Genomic DNA, 27,626 nt, shown 5'->3' on the forward strand with positions numbered 1-27,626 from the left:
TAGGACATCTCTCTCGTTTTATGAAATGCTTTGAAGCTTTCAGGTAGACACTGCATTACGCTATTCACCAAAAAACCCCATACTTTTTTTACAGTATGCTGCCCCACAACCAAGTACTAGACCTTCCTTTTCCTGGTTAAACACTTGTGATACCTCCCACCCTTTTTGCTGATGTAGAACCTGGCAAAACTGAACATGATGTGCTCTCATCATTTTCCAGGCTCTTGCAACTTCAAGATGCAAAAGAAACAAGCATTGCTGGATGCATATTACCTAAGTGATGCTGAAAGATCTCACAGACCATATTGTCCAAGAGCTGAGGTAGTGCCTGTTGCCCTGTTCTGGGAGGTCTTCAGACAACAGGCAAGACAGGGCCTTGGGTGTTTTACAGCAAGTTCCTTCTCTCACTTCCAGTGGATCCATAACACATGCTTCTGGTGCTGAACTATAACCATGTTCAAATACAAGGAACACAGTGTAAGACAGCTGCAGTCTAGTGGAACCTAAAGAAATTCAGAAATAAATGGGAAGAAAAGGAACTGCAGAGCAGGTGGAATTGGTCACTTACCCACTAGTGCCCTCCAGTGGCTCACACAGCAACTCAAGGAATTTAAGAACGTATTTCAGAGGTCAAGACACCACAATTGTTTCACTAATGGACAGAAATGAAAATGCTGACGTCTGGATGTCAAATAGCTCTTTTTACAATTTAAGTTCTTGCATGCCAACCTCATATCTGCTATCATTACATGCCACATCCATAACAACCTATGCTCCATCAAGCGAATAAAATATTAATCACAAGCCATGTAAATGAGACAACAGAAACCAAAGAGATTCCCAAGACAAAAATGTTTATTTGTACTAACTCTTGAAGTGGGTAAACATTCACAACCTTTAAACAAAACCAGTACACATCTAGGGCAAGTTGAGTGTATATCATTAGAAGATAATGCCTTCCTTAGTAATTAATGTTCATAACTCAAGAATTAGTTACAGATTTACACCCCCTTACAACACCTTACACAGGGGTTATGTTCTCAGTAAGACCATTCCAGTACGAGGCAAAACAGTGTTTGTAGAACAGGATTCTAATTATTCAGTTCTACTGTCCTATCAGTCTTTTAATGAGCAGTATATATTAGTAGGGGAAAAATACCTACTGCCAAGCTGAACGTTCGCAAGCACTGAAAAGCAAATACAAATGGTGAAGCAGCTATAGAAATTTAAATAAATTATTTCAGTTACTGAAACCTCATTTTTTGTCTGAAAAGAACAAGAATATGATTACAAACTGGAGGAAAGAATTCCATAAAAACCTTTTCTCTGGATTTGCCTTAGAATAGGCTTTTGTACAAAACAATTAAGATTTGGGGGTTTCAGTGGTATAATAAAGTGGAATAATAAAGAAATAATTTTAAAATATATATTAATTTACCACATTTAGCTCATATAGCCCTTTATATATCTTACAAAATGCTACTGTTCTACATACTGCATGTAAAAAAAAAGTTTTATATATATGTATATATACATATACAAAGGCAAAGCCAATCAGCTTGGTATTAAAAAAACAACACAAAGCATAAGCAGACACACTGAAAGTTATGCAGTAATGAGAAGTGTATGCTCCACCTGTGCGTTAGTGTAACAGTGCTTCCAATCTTAAAGCATCCTTCTAATTGTCTAAGCAGAGTAGTTACTCTGAGTCAGCAATATCAGTTTATTTCCTCAACTGCCACAAACATTTGATGTTACTTAACTTCTGGCCATCTGTTATATTTAGCACTAAATTAGAAATAAGGCAAAGTAACTTTTCACATCCCTGAATATCTGAAGACATTCACAAGATCTTCCAAAAATTAATACAAAACATTACAGGAGCACAAGAAATGGTACCCCTGAGCTGAAGCAGCTTCCTGTCTATACAAAGCTGCCCCAATGCTCGCCGAGTAATCCAGGCTACTTAAGGAAGTATGACAATTATTCCCAGGTGTCCCCTTTGTTTTAGCAAGTTTTGAATGACGACTTCAAGCTTCAGGATGGGTTTGTGCTTACAACTTCTGGCCTAAAAACATCACTGAGAGCAATAAACCACAGTTCTGATACTGCTCAGAGGCTTGGAGCAGGTATTCAGAGTGGATGGGCATCCTTGTTGAGCTCCATAAATCTCCATGCTAACCCCTGTCTCCCAGCTTCAAGAATGAGCTCTTTATGTGCCTAGCATATATTTTACAAAAAAATTTAGTTTAGTATACAAGAAAAGCAAAATAGTTTTATCTATCTTCTCTTGCATCAATCTCTTTAAAAAAAAAACAAAAACAAAAAACCTAACCAAGCCAGACCCACTCTCAAATTCCATAAAATCACAAGTTTTTCAATAAGAAATAAAATTAACCTGTCTGATTAAAGCAAAAGTGCCTTAAAAACCCCTCACTGAGATACCTGGGGAATAAGAGACAGATGCCTTTGAGAAGCTTTCTAGGCGACTGGTCGTAAAGGACTTGATCCAGCACCCATTCAAGTTTTGTCCAGTGAAACAGTAACTTCAGAATTCAACATTTCTCTGGGGAGGCTGGTTCAGGACTACTGTCCAGCTGACATGTCAGCAGGCACTGAAATGAATGCAGTCATTGTACTGGCACATAACACTTTTGACAACACAAATATGATCTACCAGGGAATTCCCCAAACATTCCTGGAGTTGTGTGGAGTGCAACACTTTGTAGCTGATGGGTAAGCTAGAAACACTACACAATAATTCTGAACAGTGGATACTCAAAAGTATCCTTCCTCACCCACCAAACACCACCAGTGAAGAATGAACACAGGTACAACACTAAAATGAATCCCAGGCTCCAGGGTTCAGAAACCTCAGGTCAGTATCCCCCATCTGTTTGAGGGGACAGGTTTCTAGAAGAGTCTAACTCCTGGGAACAGTAAGGGAGAAACAGAAATACAAAAATGCCAGGATTAAAAAACAGAAGGGGAGGTAATGATCCCCCTCTAGCACATTCCCTTTAAAACAGTAATTAAAAACTTTAAATTCACTTCGAAATTGGTTTCAAAATAGTCTGACAGTTTAAAGACTTTCAAAAAATCAAAATATTCTTAACCAGAGTTCATTAAAATATCCCTGTAGCCCCCCTAAATAACCGCTACCACTTGTTTTGCATTAACATTGCTTAAACTGGTATAATCATAAGCATGCAAAATGTTAACATTTCACTATGTGCACAGAACAAAACCAAGTTCTAATAGAAAGACTCCTAAAATTTCAAGGTTAGAGGCTTGATTCAGTCTCCATCAAAACCAGTGGGATTCTTCCCACAATGTCCAGTGAATTTTGGACTACGTCTTGATAAGAGACAACAAAACATTGTGTTTTATGGTGTAGGAACACACACAAAGTACACTTGTGTATATACACTAGATATTTAGTGCAACTCTTGCATTGTGTGTCTTAAAAGAGTTCTATTTTAGCCAGTAGAATGACAATCATGAAGCCAACACTGCATCCTATGTCAAACTAGGCTGTATAACAAAACCCAATACCCATTCAGAGACATTCATGTTACTGTTGCCTAGTGAGCAGCTTTGAACACAGCTTAACGATACATCCACTTGAATCCAGATATAAATTCGAGAGGCAGAAAACTGCATTAGTGCGGCAGCCTGATTGATTTTATATGTGCTCCGGATGACTTTGAAGGCAGGATATCATCTCTTTGACAGGCTTCCCTTCATAGCAGATTTGATACACAGCAGTGAATAGCGGAAACCTGAGAAAACACAGTGGGGAAAGCAAAGGCAGAGTAACTTTATTCTGTAACATTTTCTTAAGTAGAAGAAAAAAAATGGGGTGAAGAGAGGGAGGGAAAAGAGGCAGGCTGAAAAATCAATTTCTTTTAGCATTTGTCAAGTGCTAATGCTGGGCTGAAAAGCACTGGGCAAACACAGAACCTACATGCATCTCTAAATTGAGTCACTCACAGAAGCCTAGCTAGCTATAATGGAGCCTGCAACATTCATTAAGTATGGCACAACCATTAAGTGATCTAAAAAACTAAAAAATTAAAAACACTCAAATCCTTTCTTGATAATCTTACAGAAGTACTCATCTATGATTAAAAAGGATGACTGGCACATCAGTCATGTATTATCTCTGAGCAATAATTCAATGATACAATTGCAGAATATGACATAAAGAGACATAAAGAAGAAATTGAAGGTCAAGTTTTTAATAAGAGTCCAAAATTAAACATGGATTTTGAAACGCTAAATTATCTCTCTTCTTTTTAAATTGGCCATGTTTCCAACAACCTCCAAATTATTCAGGCTTCTCTGATAACCTGAAGGCTCGTTACAACCAAGCTGCTTTACAGAAATTTATATTTGCTTTCTGCTCATCCTGGAGCGAGTGAGCCAGACAAGACCAGTTTTCACAGCCTGGTGAATTTCAGGGATTAATTATCTGTTCACCAAAATAAATATGCCGTTTCAGTGTAGCCTTTTATATTGATAAATTCTGACCATACTACATTATTTTGACTGAAACAAAAAATAAGGAGCATTAGAGATGGTGAAGTAGTTAATTTCTCAGTGGTTCAGAACAGATCTGGACTAGGACTTTCTCCTTAGGGAAGTGGTCCCATCAGTCACTCTAAAGCTTTATCCGTAATGCACAGATATGGTATTGAACAGAAACCCCAACCAGTGCTGAGCACCATACATGCTTGTCCATACACTCCGCTATCATGTGTTACACTAAGGTAACTCCTGCATTCTCAGGGGCAGATACAGGATTTGTACTTAGCTGAATGCAGTATTTTGCATTACTTGGGGAGCCGGGGGGTGGGGAAGCGGAGGAGTAGATGTGGTTGTGAATCTAGTCCATCATTTCTATAGCTTCTTTTACAAGTGTTCAATTACAAAAATGAAATTCTACATTTTTACCTGAAACATTTTAATGTCCTGCTATGAAACACATGTCCATTTATCTTCATTTATTTTTGTGGAAAACCAGACAAAAATAGCAGCAATAGCAAAAACTATTTCAGGTCAATCCATGCAGGAAAAAAAAAACGGTTTTACACAAAGATTTATTAACAAGCTTTAGTTATCACTCTGTGTAATATACTGGACTGACAGAGGGGCTGAACTTGTTTTTACCATAAAAACTGAAATGCAGGCACTACAACAAAAATTGTTATTCTTATGTGAGAGGTGGCCACAAAACATGTGAACCTTCCGAAGCAAAAGCAAGTTTCACACAGCTTTAAATACAGTACTGGCAGTTACTTCTCAGTGAAGAGGTACCACTACCACAAACCACATCTTGATACATATGTCTTGCTGTTCATCACAGAGGACGTTACCCTGCTGTGCACGGGTCTGCCACACTTCTCATGGGGAAAACAGAACCAAGGCCGACTGCAGGCTCAGGGCCAGCAAACTCCAAATGCCTCTTATAGCTGAGCACATTAAGAGGGCTAGTTCTACAGCTGCTGAAACGAACAAACAGACTGCACTGTAAGTATCAATAGGCATCAACCCTGCTACGAAGGCTCTTCTGCTGAACTTTGACTTTTGCCTATTTTTGTGTAGCCTTGGGACTCTTTGTAGGATGAGAGTATCAGATTTTACTCTTACTAGACTCTTACCTCTTCACTTTGAAACCATGGCTGTTTTACTGAGTTTTGTATTGTAAAGCAAGTTTTTGAAAAAACACTTTGAAAGTTGCTTGCAAAAATCTTGTTAAAGGGGACCTTTTATGAAAAACTGAGACATATATGTTGATATACAAAACAGAAATTAGCAACTCTTTGTTTTCATATCTTTCATTAAAAACACAACCTAGAGTCCTCTATAATGCACTCTATTTGTTGTAAGATAGAATGGGGAAAAAAAGCACCAGCCAACAAAAAAAACAAACCCCAAAACACAGTATCCTCTCACATTTAGGGAATCACAAAGAGCAAAGACTGAAGCCAACATTTTAATTCTTTTTTTCTGCAGTTAATTACTGTACACTGCAGAGAAAGACCTAGGTGTCTTACATCCAAAGATAATGTTAAAAAATAGGTAATTTAATGCAGCTGATCCATGAAAACTAGACTTTAAAAACAGCTTGGGGAAAAAAAAAAAGTAACAAGGCTTGGCCTTCTGACTGGAAGTAATTTATTTTCTGATTTTACCTTCTCTACAGACAGGAACAGATAGACGCATCCCTTAATCTCACAAAGAGACAACGCTGTGTGGCTTTAGGAATCATACATTCTGACTCAAATACAAATGAATAAGCCAGGACAACCTGCTTAATTTCACACCACAAAAAAACCCTGACCTACACAAGCAGATAGCATGTTTTATCCTACTGCAAACCGGAAGCCACATTAGGAAGGGAACTGCAGTATCTAAGCTAGAATCCACGTGCATAAAAGCAGCCACTGTATTCAGATGATCACCTATATACAGATACTCAATAACAAAGCTCCTCTCCTTGGAGTTAAGTAATGAATTTGCTAGTATGAAATGAGCTGTAGAGCCTCTTCACAAGTCTCTTCAGGAAGCTCTGCTTCTGTTTTCATGTATTTTATTCTTTTCACATGTTAAAACACACTCACTGTGCTCTTTTGTGATAGCAGAAGGCAATAATACATTCAGCAAACAAGGGCATTCACAAATTTAACATCATACTATTTCTACAGCAATATTATTTAAGGTTCTATTCACTTCTGTGATTTTAACTGGGGATTAAGCTACTATTATTACAGCGATTTTCTTTTTGTCTATTACCTTCATGAAGATATCAATACAAAATATGAAGAAAGAATTACGGAGATAAAAAAGGGGTATGCGGAACTTGCTTTATCTGTTCTCACTTACTTTTCCAGCATTCCTTTCTGCTTGAGGATGCGATACACTTCTGCAGAAGTCTGCGGTCCTTGCAGTTTCTGACCATTCAGCATTTCTTGCTCCAATTCTTCAATAGACTAAACAAGAGGGAAACAAAAAAGGGAAGAAAATGAGAGTTATACTAGTTTTCATAAGCCTGATAACATCATCTGGATGGTAAAAAAAAAAAAAAAGAATGTTACTGAGGGTTTTCCCTTTCTCAAAAGTTACCTTGAGTGAGCATACATAATATTCTCCTTCTTCAGTCTGCACTCTACACTTTTTATCTCTCCTGTGTTTGGGGTTTTTTTTAATCACCCCTCCTTTAACACTTTTATGCTCATTCTAGCCTTGTAACTCACTCAAAGATGTGAGGAAAGAGAAGGCTGGTCAGTACAGCTAGCGTGTCTCAGGTAACTGTACCATTACGCCAACAAACCAGGACTGCTAGTACTTGCAACAATGGATTTCTCCCAGTGAATAAAGGTACCTTTCCAGTTTTAACGAATGCTTCTGCTACACGTCGATTCCGGCCACCATAACATGTTGTGATGAGGTCAGCAACTCCACAGCTTTCCAGGAAAGTGGCAGTAGACACTTGTCCTTTGCAAAAAAGTCTGGCAAAGGCAATCATCTCCATTAGGCCAAGGCGAATAACAGCAGCTTTGGTATTGTCACCACAGCACAGGCCATCACAGAACCCAGCTCCTACAGCTACTATATTCTAACGAGAAGGAAAAAAAAACACAAATGGGAAATGAGTCAATTATTGCTTACAGAATCCTAGAAGACCCCAAAAGACAGAGTGCAGATTCATTAAGAACCGGAGTAAGACTAGTTTATTGGTTTGGCTTTTTTGTTGTTTTTTTGCTTTGGAGATTTTGATGTCTATGGGATAACCTTTAAAAAAAAGAAAGAAAGAAAAAAAAAAGATGACAAGTCTTGCATTACTAAGTATTCCCAAGAATAAAAGCCTAGTTAAAGCTTTGGAACAAGCTGCCCCAGAGGCTGTGGAGCTGTTATTATTGACTATCTTTAAGAACAAACAGGTTACCCTATTACTCAAGCAAGGTTTTATCTAGATTGAGCTGTTCTTGTCCTTAAGTAGGAGTAGAGTTAGACTGACATCCCACAGCCCTTTTATCCATATTTTCTTTATGATTAAAGTAATACTGAAGCTAAGAAACACTGACTGACTTCTGTGCTGATATGCTAAGGGACCAAATTCAGCCAAGCTAATAGTATTAAGTATGCAGAGTTCCTATAACAATAATAATTAGTCAAGGATTCCCAGAAGGTTCATGACATGGAAAGACCTGTCCTACGCAAAAAAAGTTCTGGTGTTTTTTGTCCTTAGACCTGGTGACAGCCTTCTACAAAGAATGTGCTGTTTATTCATGAATAATCAGCTATACAGTCCCTTCTTTGGTTTATGAACATTGAAATAAGTTGAGAGGTGTTTCAGTGAAGTGACTATAAAAGCTGTTTTCCAGCCTGGGAGTCAGAGACTAGCCATGGTTAATTTGCCCCTACCAAAAAAAAACCCCAAACAAAACCTACCAAAACCCAAAACACTCCTAAAAAGGCAGCATTCTGACTTACTAATAAAACAAATTAAGGAAGCAATTTTTGCATGCAACAGCAGCAGCAGTGACCTCAACAGAAACCACAGGAGAACCAACATTATGGCACCTAATGTAGCACCCAATGCAGGAAAAAAACCCAGCAAACGAAACACACCAACTTTAACTGTTGCTGAAGAAACAGCAACTGCTCGATGTTGCTAATGAAAGCAACAAGCTGACTAACAGCTCCGGTTTTGGGGGGTTTCTTGGACTGTAAGAACCAAAACCTGCAGGCAGCCACAGTGCTGTGTGGCCAGCCATAGCTAGGTGACTGACTCAAATAAGGTCGGAGGATGAGCCATTGCTTTTTGAGCAACTAGCCGAGGTCTAAAAGTGACCTTAAAAATTGCAGACATATATCTCAACATCAGACCTGAAGCAGCAAAAGACAATCAAGCTTTTAAAACTGGTAATTCAGATGAAGGTACCTTTTCATCAGATGCCTCTCCCAGAGCAACCTCCAATATTTGTTCATTTGGTGGCAAAGCAAGAGGAAGTCAAACAGGTACTTAAGAAGTTTTCAGGTGGGATAACCCATTTAAACTGAATTTACACATACATTAAGTCTGCAAATGTTTAGCACTCAGCTAAAAACAAAAACATTTTTGAACAACCTCTGGGCTTTTTCCATGTACTTGAGCACTCCAGTACTAAAGCTTCCCCTTCCCTCCAACTTTGCCTGCTTTGACTTTCCTTTCCACTTTGAAGCAGCCTACCTTGTCATAATTTACAGTATGATTTTGCCTGTAGTATTTTATTGTCTACTTCTACACTTTTTCAGTGTTTGTCTTTGGAGCAATAGAAATATTGTTTTAAGCAAGTCATACCAAGGCTAATTACTTCTGAGGAAATGGGGTGGGGAAGAAGGGAAGTTGTGAGTCTTAACTCTAAAACACTAAGCACCTTTTGTACAATGTCCCCATTGTATGTTCTTATACACAGTTTGCAAATAATGAGGAAACAATACAACTGATTATTCTCTAGAACACATACCCATGCCTAGGAGACTGTTCTACATAATGCTTAGGCCACAACTATGAATTTACAAGGTCTACCATCTGGTTTCATTGAAAACCTTGAAGAAGCTATGACAACTCTTTTATGTCTAACAAACTGTAGAGAACTGAGTTTTACCACATTGAAAGTTACACCTTACTGAAAAATGAGCCACTCCTAAAAAACCAACCAAACCAAAACAAAAAAATCTCACAAAACTTGAGACTGAGTCATCTTTCAGTCCAAAACAAGGTGAAAACAGGCAGCTTGGTACTTGAAATCCCTGGGTGCAGGCACTAAGCCGAGTTTGTTTCAGGAAGATGCATAAGCAAAACACAGATTAACACACAAGACCCTAATGGCATTAGCACTACAGCAGTCCTCTGAGAAGCAGACTGGAGGGGGAGAATCACGCATCTATCTGGTGAAGACATCTTTCTGTATCTGATATTGTCGATCCTGAACACTGCCATTGCCAAAGCTTACACCTGAAGTTACAAGAGTTTCTGCAAATGCAATGGGTATACGCACCTGCGCAAGAGGAGAAAGCCCACATTTCTGTGAGCTCAAAGATGTTTGCACACACAACATGGGGGTCTGAGAGCCCAGTAAGGAAGGACAGTTTTAGCCTACAGACAAACCTGTGGTTTCAAAGGTTCAAAAATACTGTCACAACAACCCTGAAATGACTGCAACACAATGTTTCTCTTGGCCTGATGGATTCAGAGCTCTCAAAACCACTTCATGGTTGAGCAAACATATTTCCCCCATTTCCACATTAGCAGCTTTTTATATTAAAGCATGCATCCTGTAAGCAAGATGCACAGTGTGTTTTCATATTGCATATGGTCTTAAGCTACTATAATACTCTGCACTAACATGCAAGTCTTTAGCTGGTCTGGTACCCAGAAGCTGGCATTTCCCCCAGTCCTAGTTATTCTAGAACATGAGCAAGGACTGGATTCAGTTATTTTATTACCAGGATAGTGAAGCTATGCTCCAGAAAAGGTATGTTGACACCTGGGAGTGCTCACAGTAAGTGTCAGAACAAATGAGAAAAAGTGTCTTTTACTTGCATGTCACTTGCTGCAAACATGCCAAAGCTCACAAATGCAAGGCCAACAGATGACCCGGAAACCAAGGCTAACTAGTCTGCAGACTTGGCTGACAGATTGTTCTCTTACACAGTCAGTGCTCAGAAATATCCAATTTACAATCCCATTCTGTTTACACTAAGTTCACAGAGTGCTCATGAGGACAACTTCAGCTGCTCTTTCTGAGACAACCATCCCCTCTCCATAATCAAATGGACCATTAGAGAACTAAGCAGAAATGTTAATTCACCTGGGATACCCAGCCTTCCTTGAGGCAGTGTCACAGCTCAGCACAGCCTGCTTTCCCCCTTGCTTACATGAAGCTGGAGAAGCTCCTTGCTTCATATCATGGGTGAGAGAGGTCAAATGAAGACTTAACAAATCAAAGACAGTATCAGCAGGACTGTCAGAGAGGTTAGGCATAAACTGTTTGCTTGCTCCTGACAAACTTGGATGTAAATAATGGATTTCATTTCCACTTAATCTCAGGAAAGAGTAATTACCATCATCAGCTTCTACAATACCTAGACTGACTGTCCAACAGTGACTGCCATAAACACACTTTGCAAGAGCACCTCTGTAAGTAACAGTGCTAGGTTACATAACCTGGTAAACAATAGATCATCATTACACTTCCTACTTCTTTGCTTAAGGCTAAGCTGGAGCCATAGGATTTAGAGGTGGGCCTGAAGCAACCTGAAAGGTAAGCCCAGCTTGCTCTTTCTTCCTACAGTAACTGTCACATCTGTCTTGGTTCTTCCCTGCTGCCACTTGAGGGCTTTTAACTCTCCAGATCCCAGAACATATACATCAGGCAGCTGGAACACGGCCATTTTGCCATATCCAGAGATCAGATTCTAACTTCTGCATCCCTCACACTAGCCCCAGCACTGCTGCCCTGGGTAAGTGATTCCAGTACAGTTTACACCCAAGAATGCAGCTAGCAATGTACACTGCCTCTCAGGCATGCTGCTCGGTTCACGTACCAGCTCAGCCTTGCTTCACATCTGTGCTGTTCGATTGCCAGATCACTCACTGACACAGGCGCTAAGGACACCTCAGAGGTGATAACCTTGGGTCTGTCCCACTCTGCAGTATCACATCCATCAGCATCCAGAAGCACATCTATATGTATGCACAGCTGCACGTACTGCTCTTAGAGAGGTGTCATAACCTTTAGGTTCTTAGGAAGTGCCCCTTCACCACCTGGCAAATGGCTGCTGGAACTTGTAGGTGGCTTGGGTCAGGCTGGCCGTAAAGCCAACCAGACACCTTGAAACTGAACCATCCAAATTTGAAGTTTGTTGATTTCTGACCTCAACCCTTCGAAAAGATCAACAAATAAATGTGAAATGTGCTTTAGTCCTCAAAATAACAAAATCCTGATAGAGAAGAACATGCCAAGGACTTTTTGTTCCTACAGCCAACAAGTTATTGTAGACAGCTGCTCTTTCTCAGTATCATCAGATTTTGTAAAGTGACTGCCATTGCCTATTCAGCCGGTCTCCAAGCTGACACAAGACAGCAGTTCACTGCGCTGATTTCTATATTTCAGTACATCTCCATCAACCCACTGTCACAAAAATAAATACAGTAAATGAAGTGGATATTCAATTTTTATATATATATATAAATAGCAATCAAGCATGTTCTTTCACGATCACACAGCTGCAATACTTACTATTACAGTCTGAATTCAAATATGCTTCACAAAACAAATTTCAGACCTAAAATTATCAGACCACTCTACGATACCCTTCTGCATTTTTTCCCAGCCTTTAGGCAACTATCCAAATTAAAAACCTTCCCTGCTTAGAAAGGCTTGCAGAAATAAAAAGCAAGGTAAGTACAGCCTTTTAACAAGACCTAGTTTATTATGCTAGTATCCTTTTCCCAAGCTACTATTTATAGAAAAATGCAGAAGCTGTGAGAATATACTATTTCTTATAGCATACTATTTCTCATCCTTTAAATACCAATACAGAAGCTGGCTTTACTAGTTCCACATCCAAAAGTCTGGACTGGCATGTCTGCCTGCTTACTTCTGTCCTCCAAGCTGTAGTTTGCAGTAACACTGCTGACATTTTGAATTGGCACTCCTACAGAAAGTAGTAGAACCTTTCTTTTTATACCTGTCTGTTCACACAACACAGTACTGTCATCTTCTGAAACTGAAATCTCCTCCTTCCAGCAACTTAATGCTCATTTTTACTATTCTTTCGTGAAGTAACTTTCCAAGTTCAATAAAGTAACTGTCCGCTGATGGAAGCTACACTTTAGATTTTTCCCTAAAAACAATCACATGAAAAGATGCTTATTTTTTACTTTTTTTTAGTTGCAGAGATTATCAGATTAATAATATAAAGGCACAGTGTTACCTTTGGCAAACAATTCCTCTAATAAGAATGTATGACTTCTAAGAAAAAAGCTCAAGTTTTGCTATTTCACCATTCACACCGGAGCTTTGCATAGGCAATAAAAACATACCCATCAGTTTAATTTTAGCTTCTTAATTTTCTTTCAAAGGCATACATGCTCACAATGCATAAATAAAAATTTACAGTGTTTGAGTTAAAAACAGCTCAGGAAATAATTTACATACTGTCAGCACAAGATTTAGAATTAAACTAGAAAGGGTTTTAATTGAAAAATTACTTTTAAAAATACGATTTTAATGAAGTTTTATTTGAGATTAAGGAAGAGTTGCATGTTTCAAAAACATTACCAATACTAGCATGACAGATCTATGCCACTTTATAGCAGTTCATGCCTTGTAAGCAGTCAAGAAATCCACAGTATTTCTAAACAAATTAATCTTTAATTTGCTTTTTGTTTAGAGCTCATTTCTTTGGAAGTCTCAACCTAGTTAACACAATAGACTGCAATCAAAACCAAATGACCAGAGCACACAGAATGTATACAGAAATGCAACTAGAGACTTCAGTCTGCAGAATGAACAATAAGTAAGGAAGCAGGAGGAAGGAACAAAACAAGGCTACAAAGAAAATACACAAGTTTCACCTCAGTATCTTTCCAGGTCAAGAACAACAATTTATTTACTTTCTTCTACACTTCCAAACAGATACTGGTATCTTGTCTGTCTTGGATCTTTACAGTGGAGTTTGAATACTAGCTGCTCAGTTTGATGGGCGCACTCATCTCTAGTGCCCTTTCATGAGATTTGTCTGGAACAAAAATTACCCTGGATAGAACACCTCTGTCAAGCAAGAATTTAAAGCTAGCCAGAAAACATCAGGCTGAGCAGATTTCAAAGAAAAATAAAACTGTAAAACTTTCTGAGTAATTTCATGGGTCTGTACACAGCAATTTATTTCCTGCTAACCTCTCACATAACCACAACGTTTTAAAGCAATGGCTGTGGAGCTCTGCAATCTTGAGAAATTGCTATAAAAACAGTAATTCCGAAGCATGTTACACCAAAGTGTATTCCATTAGCCCGGTGCACAGATCCATGACCTCCTTCTCAGGGCTTCCAGTATGACAGCTCTCAAAAGAAAATTATCAAGAAAAACAGTATGCCAAAAATTGTATTATAGTTATTAAGTTACTTCCCACTGAGCAGGAATCAGAACTCCTTAGCTTAAAGACATAACTCATTGGCGTGGTAGCTTTGCAAGTGAATGGTGTAGTTTACACATAATTTCAAAAGAGAAAACAAAGCAATACAAAATAATTATCCAGAACATAAAAATAAAAGAGCCAAGTTATCTACTAAACCACTACACCCATCAGAAATGCTTCTATGATAGATATCACATGTCAACTATGGTTCTGTTGGCCAGGGAGCCAAGCAACTAATGCCTTCCTTTCACAAATGGCCTGTAAATTAACTTGAAAAAAATTAGCAATAAGAACACATTTAAGCTAGGCTTTGCTTCCTGTCAGCATCAATTTTGTTACCAAAAAAAATTCCAGGTGAGTAACTGTCCCAAATAACTTTTTTCCTATCCAGGTCATTTCTCTATGTGGTTATCCACATGAACCTTATGCAGTGTATGTCCACAAAAGATGTAACTTAAAGAGTGCTCATGTTGTACAAATCAATGAAAAGGGGAATAGTTTTGTCAACAAACACAATCAACTTCCTTCTCCCTTTCTTTTTTGTGAACACACTGTTGCAAAAAGAAAAAGGGAACTAAAACAGATTTAGAAATATGTTGACCAGTTAAGATGAAATCAACACTTGTTTCATGACTATATGTAAGCCAAGTATAAGACGTAGAAAGAAGCTGGGAGATGGTGAGACAAGGGTCTAAAAGCCAACTCTCAGAACAAGCTGCTCCCTAATTTCCCATCTGTTTTTTCCGGAAACTTTATGTATCAGTTTTATGTATTATATAAAACACAATAAACTTAATTCTTCAAATGCAAATACTCTCTTTTTTCTTCAAGGATCACCATTCCAACTGTGTTCCAACTGCAGCCCCTGTTAATCTTACCTTCAGAGCACCACAAAGCTCAACTGTATCTGCATCGTCTACTACAGTTATTCGGAAGTTTGGAGTCTGCAGGAGTTCTTTGAAGAGAAGGCCATTTTCCAAGATTTTGCTGCCTGTTGAGAGAGAGAAAGAAAGGCTAAAAAAAAATGAATAATTGATGTGGGGTTTATTTAGCCTATCCTGTGCAAGTCAAAATACTTTAAAGCAGAGATAAGGCTGTTCTATCTTCATCCTAAACAGACTCCTGTCCTAAGTTAATAAGGACATGTCTACATCACACTTAAAAGCTCTGCACTGAGTTACTCTGGACTTCTTAATAATTCAGTGTCTGCTCAGCAACACATTCTAAATAACAATTCCATTAAATCTCTCTACTCTCTCTTTCCTTGATCATTCTCTTCAAAAAGAACAGTTAATAATAAAACAAATGTAAATTCAAACTGTAGCAGGTGGAATTCTACCAATTATTTTAAGGCCTGCATTCCAGAAAAATACCTACTAATAAAGGCAGGTCAAGGATGCTTCATTAATTGAGCATGCTGCCACTGACAAATGTTTCTAAGCACCAAAAGTAATTCAACCATTCAAAAAATGTTCAATGAAAAAGCTACCTATGACAGGTTACAAAGCTAAAAACGCACAAACCTGTAAAAATTAACACGGAAAAAAATAACATGAACTCTGGCTATTATGTATGACTATCTGTATATATACACACATATGCCTATCTAGACACTGTGAAATCCAAGACTAGACACATCTTTGTGCTGCAAAGGTGTGCAGACATCAACACAGAACTAAAACCACGGCTAGCTTTTGAGGAAACTAATTAATTTAAGAAATTAAAATAAGATATCAATAACTTATAAAAACCCCAAGCAGCCCTAACATGCATAAATACCATCTGTGACTGTAACATCTGAGCTGGAGTACAGGATATATAATCTTTTATCCATATAAAGCCATGAAGACTCAAGAAAAATCTTAGGCACAGTAATAAAATGAAGCAGTTTGTTATGTGGAGGGTGATAAAAAGCATGCTTAGTATTTCACCGGCTAAGGTCACAAGCCTAGCGAGACTAGGTAAAACCACACTCCTGCCTCTCCTTCTATTCCTGGTATTGTCCTAGTACTTCTGGAAGTGTAAACACTTTGGGAAATTCAACATTAAAAAAAGAAGAACCTAACAGTTTCTGATAACAACCAGCTAATGTTGAAAACAAAATTTGAGGTATTTGGTGTGCAACTGTGCAGACAGAAGCATGTTTTAAACAATGTTATTACTTGGAACAGTACCTATTGTGGTTTCACAGAACTTCTCTGCTGCCACCTCATTGGCAATGTTAGCTCCCATCAGCACGCTGATGTCTATTCCCATCTTCTCTCGAATAATGTCAGAGATCAGTTTGAGTCCCTCTGGACCTTCATCTATTCCCTGCAGCCAACATTAAACAGAATTACTAGAGAGTCGTTTGTTAGACACAGTAGAGAAGAAAGCACATGACAATTAGTCTTGTCCAAAGGTGAGCAGTGCAACAAAGCCTATTCAGATAAAGACTAAAGATGACACTACTGGTGAAACCTTTGCTGTTGTGACCTCTCCAAGCTGTCTTCTTTTCAGAGGAGGCAGCACCTTAAGAATTAGGACTAAAGTCTAGATGATGGAAACAGCTGCTATTCCATGTTCAGTCTAAGACCTGATTGTAAGAAGCGCTGAATATTCACCTTTGTTAGTTCAGAATCTCAGTTGCTTATCATCAGTGTATCCTTACTAAACCCACTGAAGCATCACAAATTCATCACTTGTGAATCAGACCTCCACTTGGATTTGAAGTTGCACCAAAACTCACAAAATGGCACCCTAAAAACTTGTTTTGTGAAGAGGTATCTAACTGAAATATCAGAGACTGATTCCTCTGCATATAACATAGACAACAGTTTACACATAGAAACAGTTTAATAATTTTGAATCCTACTATAAATAGAACAGCCGTTCACAGGTATGCAGAAAGAAAAAATTAATTTCTAAGGATATTTACAATGCATTCTTTACAAAGTGTGAAAGTAGGGGCAGAAACAGGACCTTAGAAATGATCGCCCCAGAGATTAATGCTGCAATGGAGAAGAGAGTCTGGTACCTTGGATTACCTGAACGAAGAACTCCAAATGACACCACCTTCTTCTCACAAAACCCTTTTCTCCTAGCCTGCTAAATGCAGACTACTTTTGAATTTTTTAGAACAGGGGCACGGCGGACAAGCTACTGAATCAGTCTTTCTCTCCCACAGTATACCACCTTTTATATAGTACTATTTGTTAATGTTGGGGATTTGGTACTTTTGTGGATTGCTAATTTTGAATTATGACTTAAAGGCAAAAAGGCAGTGTGCTCCTCTACTACTTCTAGATACACATATACACACTAATGCAGTAATTGGCATTTCCACTGATCAGAGGTGCCCTACCTTGAGCAACGTGGTGCAATCAAGAGACATGCAGAAATGCCTGTATAAAACCAGCAGATTAAACTAGCCCTTGCGTTTCTGCATTATTTTTCAATCTGTACCACTTAATGCACAGCTCTGTTTTCTCATCTTTAATGAGCCATACAGAAAGAATCTGAAAGTAATCATGCGTATACACATTGCATTTTTCCCTCACAGCGTCAAAAATGTCCCCACAAAATAACTGGAAGGTCTTTCTCCCTAAGCAGGCAATTAATAAACAGCAAAGCATGCACACATTGGGAACAACTCCAAAAACGTGAATACGTACACAAAAATTATTCATCAAACTGAAAGATCAGAGAAGCTTAGGTGCAAAATTCAGCTCCAATATGAAACAAATGCAGCTTCTGACAAAGTCAAGGAGAGCTGCACCTGTTTCTCATAGAGCTAAATCCAATACTGAATGATAGATGACAAAAGAAAAATCAAACACCCCTCCCTCCCCCTAAAACCAAGACTCCAACATGGGAATTTCCACTGGGAAGCAATGATCCCCAGGCAATGCAAGTCCAATTCTATGTTTTTATCACTTGCATCCTAACGGGCCTGCCAGAGCAATCCCTGGGGCCCATATACAGGTAGATGAAAGTGAGGTTGATGTTGAGGCTGCCTGAAGAGTAATTTGAATGACCTCCACCTACTCTGCTTCGTGTGCTCACTGCCATACCACATTATAACCTGTATTATGATTCCTCTCCCCACATCCACACAATGGTTTATTAGGCTTTCATAGACATCAGTGATCAGAACTTATGTAAAGCAACACAGCTGCAAATATTTCAATGGGAATGCAGATTAACCAGTAGACAAACATAGACAAATGTCTTTATTTCCTGAAGACTCAGTTTTATTATCAGATTTTAGTTTCTGCTTGAAGATTAGACTATCAAAAAAAAAAGATAAAAGAAAAAAACTACAAGATGACACTGCTAACTTGCCAAGCAATTTAGAAAGCACAGAAACAAGACGTCCCACTGATGGTATTTTTCAGAGTAGAACTCCACTTTTAACTGCCAAAGTTAATACAAGCCACTTTAACAGCATTACTGTTGAGCATGAGATCACTAAAATTATGGCTTTGATGAAAACAGCATGCATAAAGAAATTGCAAAAGTAGAGGAAAGAATGCATTCCTGCCTCTACTACTTTGTTTCATTGCTGTGCTCAATCTCTGCCCTTTCTTCTTAAATTATACTTTTAATGATGCACAGTTAGACCTTTTCATAAAAGCTAACATCTACTTTGCATTCTCCCATACAAAATTTAAGGGGCCTCACACCATTTCTTTTGAAAGACCACCTACTGATGCAGTGTCACAAGGTGACAGTGGGAAGGTGCCTAGGAATCAACTCTGCTTTGTGCGGCAGGTGGTACTATTTTACTTACACTACACTACATGTGGGCTTTTTGTTTTGGTGGGTTTTTTTGTTTGATTTGGGTTTGGATTATTTATTCTTATTAAGATAAGTATCCCCACCCACCTTTTTTTTTTTTTTTTTTTTAAACATAGGCCTTAATCAACACTCCATTAAAGCACCAGTAATCAATACCCAGAGCAGTAATCCCAAGGGAATATCGGCCCATACTCTGACTTCAAATATGCTGAGATACATCCTCGTTTACTTCATCGATTTTGTTAGAGTTATTCCTGTCACTAAAGACATGAGAACATAAACCACATTTAGCAAATTAAACGAGAATAAAGTTTATCTTGAGCTTACAGAAGTAAGAAGCATAAATGTACAACTTCAAAGCAATAAACTTAAGGGCACCTAGGACAGTTGTCTGGCTTTGATGCTATGCATTCAGCTCTTCTACATTGCCTTGTTTTACCCTTCTACAATATGAGAATTTTTTTCTAAAAAACGGAGCAAGTGCACTTGGGAAGCATTACCTTTTAATACACATCAGCAATATATCAGGTCAGCACTGACAAAACAATACAGATTTGATGGGTTTAGATAGCCAAACTACACAGACAAGTTTGCAGTAAGTAGTGATAGGGTTTTTTTGTTCTTTCTGAGCACAGATCCATAAATACATCATTTTCCAGAAAGGACAGTAAACAAGTGAAATGCAAGCTGAGAAAATGGCCTACTTGCAACCAAGTACAATGCAACAATAAACCAGAGTGTTTCAGACCTTGCGGGAATAGCTTATTCTTTGCAGCTAAACACACAAACAGGGTGCGGGGGAAGCTCATCCACATTTAAAAATCCTCCTGCCACCAAAACTACAAACACTCGAGTGAAAACAATTCCTGCACCTCTGCACTCTCTGATTTCCTATGCTCAAACTGTCTTTTTGGGCCATGCTGAACAAGTTCCTTTGTTGAAACATAATATTTGACATGAACAAGAGCACTATCCTCAGTCACATGAAATTCTCTCAGTTCTTAAAATGATCAACTCTGTGTGTGGGGTGTGGATTAACAATCAAAGCATTATGCTTGTGCTCTGTTCTTCATCTAATGATGTGTTTGGAAACAACAAATCAAAGATTGGAAAGCTTGGTGATGCAAAACATATTCACTCCCACATTCTTTTCAAAAGTCTTGTCAACAGCCTCATTCTCCTCTTCCTGCAAGCACTAGCCTAAAATAAAACACCACATAACAATCCACTAATGACAGAGACAAATTCCAATCTTACATCTAGAAAGGTTTAATGGAACAATCAAGTGAATAATTCAAAGAGATTTTTCATACCAAAATATCAAGCCATCTTGTTCTAGAAGATCCCATGACACATTCTCAGTTATTAATGCACAGTGTTTATTATACCTTTATGAGTGTTATACCAAGAGCTTTCTTGGGTACTCGTCCTGTGATTTCATCGCAGACTTTATGAATGAACTGATGAGGAATGACAAAAACCAGCAAGTCTGCATCCTGTACAGCTTCGTTAAGGTTTGGAACAGCAACCTGTGTAGTTATGGGAGAGAAAGGCCACATAACTTCTTTAAAATAACACTACAAATAAATGTTACTTAATAAGCAAAAGCACATTTTGGTCTTATACTGAATGCTACAAACTACTGTGCTCAATCACTGAAAATAAGCAGTAACATAAACTTCCCAGAAAAGCAAAATAATTTAAGCTTTCAAACAAGTTATGTCTTGAAAGGGGCATCTTTGCAGCCCCCAGCATGGTTAGTGCAATGAAAATTCAAAATGTTCTGTAACATTCAAACAAGTATTTCTACTTGAGTAAGAAAATATGAAGTCAGAAGCTTCCTTCTCTTTGATAAAATAACACCATTATTTGATAAATTATTGCATGCCCAAGTTTCTTTCCCTAGTTCCTTATACATTCAAATTTCTTCTGCAGGCCACTTAAACCTGTTCAGTTTACATTCTCTTTTTCTGTACTCACAGATTTTGTGTACCCTTTAAGAAGGTGACCTACTTTGAAGTCACTTGCCAGACTCCACTTTTCCTAACACTTGATGACCACCTTAAAATAACACTCAGACTTAAAATGCAGCAATAAGCTCAACCTATCGATAAAGAGAACAAATTTGAACATGCAGGTAGTGGACAGCAGAAACATTACACTTGCTGAAGGCTAGGGAAATGGGATTTCAGCATTGTCGTTAAAGAGAAAATTGCAATGCACAGCAATTCACATTTTTTCTGCCCAAAATATCTACTGAATTGTCAGCTGCTGTAGCCTCTTCCTATAATGTTTTTGGGGCAAGAGCCAGCACCTGCCCACCCACCATCATGATACACCAACACAAAACAGATGTGGAGTCCCACTGTTCTGCCCTCACAATGCTACATCTAACATGCTGATCAGACTGCACATAGGTGAAATGCAACTGAGAACAACATAAATTGCACACGGCTTGCAGTCTGCTTGATAAATGCTCAATGCTCTAGTTCTCATCCTGTAATACTTTCTAAGAGTTTCAGAGAACTTGAAATCTCTTCAGTTCTCACTGACCAGCCAGCTCCCTTCCAAAGCTGAAGCCAAACTTTTGTTTAATGGGCATGGCCAGAGCTGTAAATCTGCTCCTCGTTTTCATATTTTCTCATTGATACAGAACCTTAAGTAACATGAAGACAATGGGGGGGGGGGGGGGGGGAGGGGGGAGGGGGAAGAGTTAGGAGACTACAGTGTGTTGGACTTACCTACCTGCATAATTGCATAATTTCACTTGTTCAAATCTCTGATCTCATTGGTAAAACAGCATAGTCTGAATTCTTATAAACCCTAAAGATGTTAGGGTTTATAGATTTATAGGTTTCTATAGAAAACAAATTTCTACCTCTGTTCACAGCATGAACAATATATTCCCTTCACTCCATAACTAGAATTTAGCTTCTGAGCCTTACCACGTTTTCTGGCAGCTTGTATCCAGGGAGATATTTTACATTTTCATGTTCATTATTTATGATATCTGTCAGTTTTCTCCCATTAACGTTCTCCTCGAAGACCCACATCTTCACTGTGGAAGCAAACTTTTGCAATTTTTTTACATTACTGCCTATTATTTTGGCAACTGCAGAACCCCTGCAGGAAAGAAAAACAAAACATTCTAGAAAAATTATGATTTTGTTCCAGAAGAAGGAGACTGTCTTTAAAAAACCCCAGAAATTCACAGGTTATCAAACCAGTTAGGTGTAGCATTTTTGATCTACTAAAACAAGTGGAAAAATATACCAGTCATTCACATCTGCTGATTTCTCTCAAATGTATCTAGAGTAGGTTTGACTGAAGCATTTACTGAAAATGTCCTTACTTATTTTGTCTGCTTATTGGCTATCCACTTAAGAGTTTGGGTTATTGTGTTTCCAAAATCAAATGGATTAAGAAATGGAATCTTTTCTTAAACAGTGGTAAAAGTGACATACTCAATTTTAAAAAATGGATAATTTTCACCTTTAAGAAATGGGAAGCTTTCCTTGCTAAGATGACTGACCTATCAACTGCTGTACAATACTGATATGCATTTAAAGCCAAGAAACATTTATATCTTGCATAAGTTATAAACTTCATGGTTATGCTGCCAACCTCATAGAACTTAACTGTCGCAACAGCATCCTCCAAGTTTGTAGGCAGACAATTCCATTACTGTTAGACTCATTTTCTCCCCAAGAGCACACAGTGAAACCTGTAGGATGGTGATCAATTTTACTACTAAAATCTCTAAGCAACAATGAAATTAATCAGAATTACTGAAGTTGCATACAAGAAGAGGAACAAATGCAACATTGCCTTCCATTCCTAGCCTGAATGCTACGTGGAAGAAAAAGCTGCAATTTTATAAAACCTGTTAAACCTAACTTTCTTTCCTGAGACAAAGAAATAATTACTGATAACCTATGAAGCAGGCAAAAAAAAAAAAATTTAGAAAGATGCAATAAAAATACAAAGTCACTGGTCTGAAGGCATGTGCATGTGTGGAAACTGCACACTCTACTAGGAGGTAAGAACACATCTAGTTATGCTTACTCCCCTAAATTTCTTATGGACATTGCTTGTAATAAAACTCATAGCTGGGAACTAAACCAAATAAGATTCATTCTGCTCCAAGAGCTTTTAATATGGCACAACTCATTGTGCTGCGTTGAAGATGTGCTGTCACAGGCCTAAGGTCACTTTTCTAAGTAGTAGCAGGAAAAAACTGCAGTATCCTAAGCAGACCTCTTTCAGTTAAACCATGAAACTCTATGTCTTAAAAGACTGGAATTTATTTCTCTAACAGCATTTAACACACTACGAAGTCCCCTGGGTTCAGCAGGTGACACAAAAGCCACAATTGTCAGCCATCTCTCATCAAGCTCATATTCTAGATCTGCATGCACACAGAGTGGTTTCCACTACAATGGTAGACAGCTCACCAGCTCAACCCCCAAATTTCTGATCCACACAAACAGTATGAATCACAGTCAACACAACACAGGTATGTGTTCCTCAGAAAGTGCTTTGAATTCCTTGAACAAAAGCACATTTACTACTGCAGATACAAGGTCTGGATCCCAGCAAATCACTGTCTTCAGTTCTGAACTTCACTACATATTCTGTGTACTTAGTGTTGAGAGAAAAAGAATAACTGATTCAGCAACTGTCCATCTGGGATTTTCAAACAGCTTGCCAGCATAAAGTTTGGCAGCATGTACTACTTGAGTGCAACATTAATTCCATTACTATTTAACACTTCAATGCCTTAGCTGTCTTTTTTTTCAGTCTTTGAATGTAGTATTAAAAAAAAGTAAAGATCTGCCTATTCTTAGCTCCTGAATTCAAGAAGATTCTCTCAGCTGACCTCTCTGGTTTCTCATTCTCTGTCAGATTGCAACAACTGTTGTAGGACTGAATTAAGCAAGGTCAAACTGACACAGTTTAAGATTGCTCCATGCAAGGTGGAATACCAGATCCCACACCTGTTAATCCAACAAGCAAGCCTACATTCTTTTATGTGTCCTAATACAGCTCAGTGTGTACTCTCAAATAATTTAGTGGACTGTCTGGCTCATTTTGTATACTCCTGACACATCACAAGGCAAAGGAATGGGTGTTCTTGCCAATTTATTACCAGCAATAAATGTTCTAGTGTAAGCGAGATAGGTTGCAAGACTTGGTGTCTGCAGCAGCTCAGTTACACAAGAAAAACCACAGTGAAAGATTCCTTCATGAACCTTAACACTGACATGCTCTGAGGGATGGTTAATCCTATTCGAGTCAGACAAGGTAGCTGCATGCCAAGCAGCAGTTCTCTTCCTTGCAATAAGTGTCAAAGGTACGCCCAAATACAATCACACACACTTACTTAACACTTCTGCAGAACTGTATCTGACCCTCACTGAGCAAGAGCACCCACTTTGTCTCCTACCTTTTACTGTTACACTTATCACAGTGGGTCTGCTTTCTGCTCATCACTTGAAAGGTAAAGCACAAAACATAGAAACTCCTGAACTTGCCCTGATAACAGCATCTGTGGAGGTCACAATATCCAAGGGCAAATAATAGTTAGCTCTACCACTTGTCCCTGTAAAATCATCTCAGTTATGCCACAAGTTTTACCTCCTATTTTTCTACAGCAAGTTCCTAGCCTTATGTCCTGGTAACTTCCCATTTCTTTACAAACTCTACAGTTTCTGCTCAAGTTGAGCAATCAGATTAATTAACAATTGGTTCTAGCAAAAGAAACAGGGATAAATTCTGGCTGTGCACACTTTGTTAACCTGCCCTGGAAGCACTGTCAGAAAAGCAGTCTATAGTACATATCCAGGGCAATGTTGGCAGCTTTTAACTGAATCTGGGCACTGTCCTTGCAAGGCACGTTCCTAAGGTGTACTCTCTTCACATTCAAGAAAGCTTATTTCATCCCCTATCTTAAAAGATCATAATACTATCACTTATCCCCCAGCTGAGCAATCCTTTAATGGGCAAGGCCAGCGAGCAGTACAGCTCCTGCTCTTTGCTGCCCAGCCCATGATCAGGTGTTGAGTGACCCCTGCCAAGTCAACTTCCACTATTAAGGTGACCTTCCTCATAGTAAACTGACAAAACAAGTCTGACTGGAAGTAGTTTATCATCCAAGGTGATTAGCTCAACCCCTCCAAACGGTCAGTGCCAACCTCCTTTAGTGGTGGTTTTTTTCATCCCAGATATAGGTTAAAGGGCTGTGAGAAGGCAAAGGTGTCTGTACAGTTACTGGCACTTGTGGGACAGAATCATCTCACATAGAACCCCAAAACCCCAGTCTCCAAACTCCTAAAAATTCCAAACTCCACTCAATTCAACTACATCTATGCTTACAATTTAGGCGACACCAGTCACAGACTCTGGTAATTCAGGTTTCAAAAATACATAACCCCAATATATCAGTAAGATGTATATAAATGCTTCAATTTCTTTCTCTTTACCTGCTTTTGAGCATTAAATGCTTCCACTTTAGGACCACAGGCCCCAGTTCAAAAAGGCACTTACATTACACAGAGGCAGACAATTCAAATTAAGTCCTGTTTAGTTCAATGGCTGCATATATTGTTTAATCACAGTGCTCTTTGCAGTCAGGGTCTGCTGTCTGTCACCAGACCATCACTGTTCTTGGACTTTGCGGAAGAACTCACCTACCTCTCCAGGAATTACTGTTTTCAGAAACATTCAGGGGGCTGGGGGGAGAAGACAGGAGAGCCGTTGCACATCAAATCATTCATAATTTACGATTTTTTATTACTCTGGCTTCTGCTTTCCTGCCACAAAAAACCTGCCACCCTGCTATCACATACGAAATAAGCAATCAGTTATTTGAATACTTTTACCCCCAAAAGAAAGAATAAAGCTGATGCCCAGTAATAGTATCATCTCTTTCTCTCAGCATCGCAGATATAGGTTATTTTGCCACCCAAATATCCATCGCATTGGGCAGAGGCTTTTCTTGTTATTAAACTGATCCAATGAGGCAAAACCAAAATATATATGCATGTGGTTATTGCTAGTAGGTAATACCTACAAAATCCTTTTGCTTCTGCAAGTATGTTTCACAGTGAACTAAATATAAATGCAGTCAAAACTTTTTGTAAAACTTTTTGCTAGATTTCATGTATGGAATAATAGCAACAATACTCCTAAAAGAGAGGCAGGTCTAACTGCATCATTTCCTTCTGACATATATTGCAATGCACAGTATCTCCCTGTTCATCGTACTAGCAAGCACAAGGAAAGCAAGAGATGCTGCACTGAAACGTCAGCCATTCCCTCAACAGGCCGTCACAAAGAAAAACATAACTTGGCAGTTGCTGATATTTTTAACTATGCAAAACAGCACCAAAAGCCAATTGCACGGAGGCGGCAGGGGTTGAGCAACAAGTCCAAGATCATCTTGACAAAAGACTGGTAAGTTTTGTTTAAATAAAATGCAGTGCCTTGCCCTACAACCAAACTCCCCCGAGTTTAGATTCGATGTCTTAAAACGCATTGTTATCAGAAATAACGTATACTTAGCATTAGTAATTGAAGTGACAAACTGAAGATATATTTACATAACACATTGTAGTTAACTTATTGTAACTAGGGACTGGGGGTAAAAACAGTGATGAGGAACAGCAGAGAAATCAAAGAAGCGAGATGAAGTATTATTAACATGCTACTCCTCTTGGAAAATGATTAGCAAGTCTATTGCTTTCAGTGGACACAACAGTAAGTTTATTTAACTATAAACTAGCGATAGATGCAGTGGTAAAACCTTGTCTCAAGCCTTCAGTGTGCCTCAGCATAACCAATTTGAAAAAAGAAAAGGTATCACAAATAACCTAGCGTTTTGCGACTCTTCTTTAACTACTTTGGAAAACAGCTACACAAGAAACCCCGAACAACGCTTTTGGAGAGGAGCGGAGTCGTCAAGGAAGCCTACAGGCAGCGCTTAGCTAGCAATGACCTGCTGAAAAAAAAATTTAAAAAATGTTCAGCATCTTTAATGTCTATGTCACCTGACATCGGACGAACCACATAACAAATACCAGGTTAAAAATATCTTAAAAACTTCTTCAGAGAACAGACGGATGCCTACAAGCACGCCAAAGCACGGTGCTCGATTCTGCCCCTTCCTCCTCCGTTTCCTTCAGGGCAGCGCCGCCGCCTCCGAGGGAGCCCGAGGGCCGGGGCAGCCCACCCGCACGGCACTGGAACGCCCCCAGGGTCCGCCACAGACCAAGCCCCGCTGGCTGCTGCCGGCGACACTGTGTTTCAACACCCGCACCGGGACCGTGGCCTCCGGGGCGCGGCTGCCCTCACCGCCGCCACCCCTGAGGGGGGAGCGCGGCCACGGCGCCAAACCCTCCGGCTGCGGGCCGGGGGCACGACGGCGCTGCGCGGGCAATCGACAGCAAGGCCCGGCCAGGCACCGCCTCAGGGAATATCAAGCCGGGGCCGCCGCTGAGGTGTTAACCCCCTCAGAGGTTGTCGCCGCACTCACCAGTTCCCCGAGCCCACGATGCAGACCTTGAGGGGCGCCGCGGAGAGCGCCATGGCAGCGCCACCCGCGCCCCGCCAATGGCCGCAGCGATGGGCTCCGTGAGGCGCCCGCCTCACGCTC

At 39.2% G+C, this 27,626-nt stretch overlaps 1 protein-coding gene across 1 annotated transcript; it reads right to left on the reverse strand.

The window, feature by feature from the left end:
* Positions 1-837: 837 nt before the first annotated feature.
* On the reverse strand, positions 838-27,626 carry GPD1L (glycerol-3-phosphate dehydrogenase 1 like). Its single transcript, XM_040591676.1, has 8 exons — positions 27,507-27,626; positions 21,919-22,096; positions 20,362-20,502; positions 16,369-16,507; positions 15,073-15,185; positions 7,388-7,621; positions 6,889-6,995; positions 838-3,782 (listed from the first exon to the last, which is right to left on the reverse strand). The coding sequence occupies exons 1-8, from the start codon at positions 27,557-27,559 to the stop codon at positions 3,686-3,688; spliced, it is 1,062 nt and encodes a 353-aa protein (XP_040447610.1). The 5' UTR covers positions 27,560-27,626; the 3' UTR covers positions 838-3,685.

This window comes from Falco naumanni, chromosome 4 (assembly GCF_017639655.2).
Source record: "Falco naumanni isolate bFalNau1 chromosome 4, bFalNau1.pat, whole genome shotgun sequence".
NCBI lineage: Eukaryota > Metazoa > Chordata > Aves > Falconiformes > Falconidae > Falco > Falco naumanni.

Bases quoted from the DNA above. Each gene is read 5' to 3' on its own strand.
- GPD1L (XM_040591676.1), bottom strand. From the start codon at position 27,559: ATGGCGCTCTCCGCGGCGCCCCTCAAGGTCTGCATCGTGGGCTCGGGG. The intron at 22,097-27,506 runs GTGAGTGCGGCG...TCTTTCCTGCAG, and splicing joins ATCGTGGGCTCGGGGAACTG to GGGTTCTGCAGTTGCCAAAA. The intron at 15,186-16,368 runs GTACTGTTCCAA...CTCTCTCAACAG, and splicing joins GTTCTGTGAAACCACAATAG to GCAGCAAAATCTTGGAAAAT.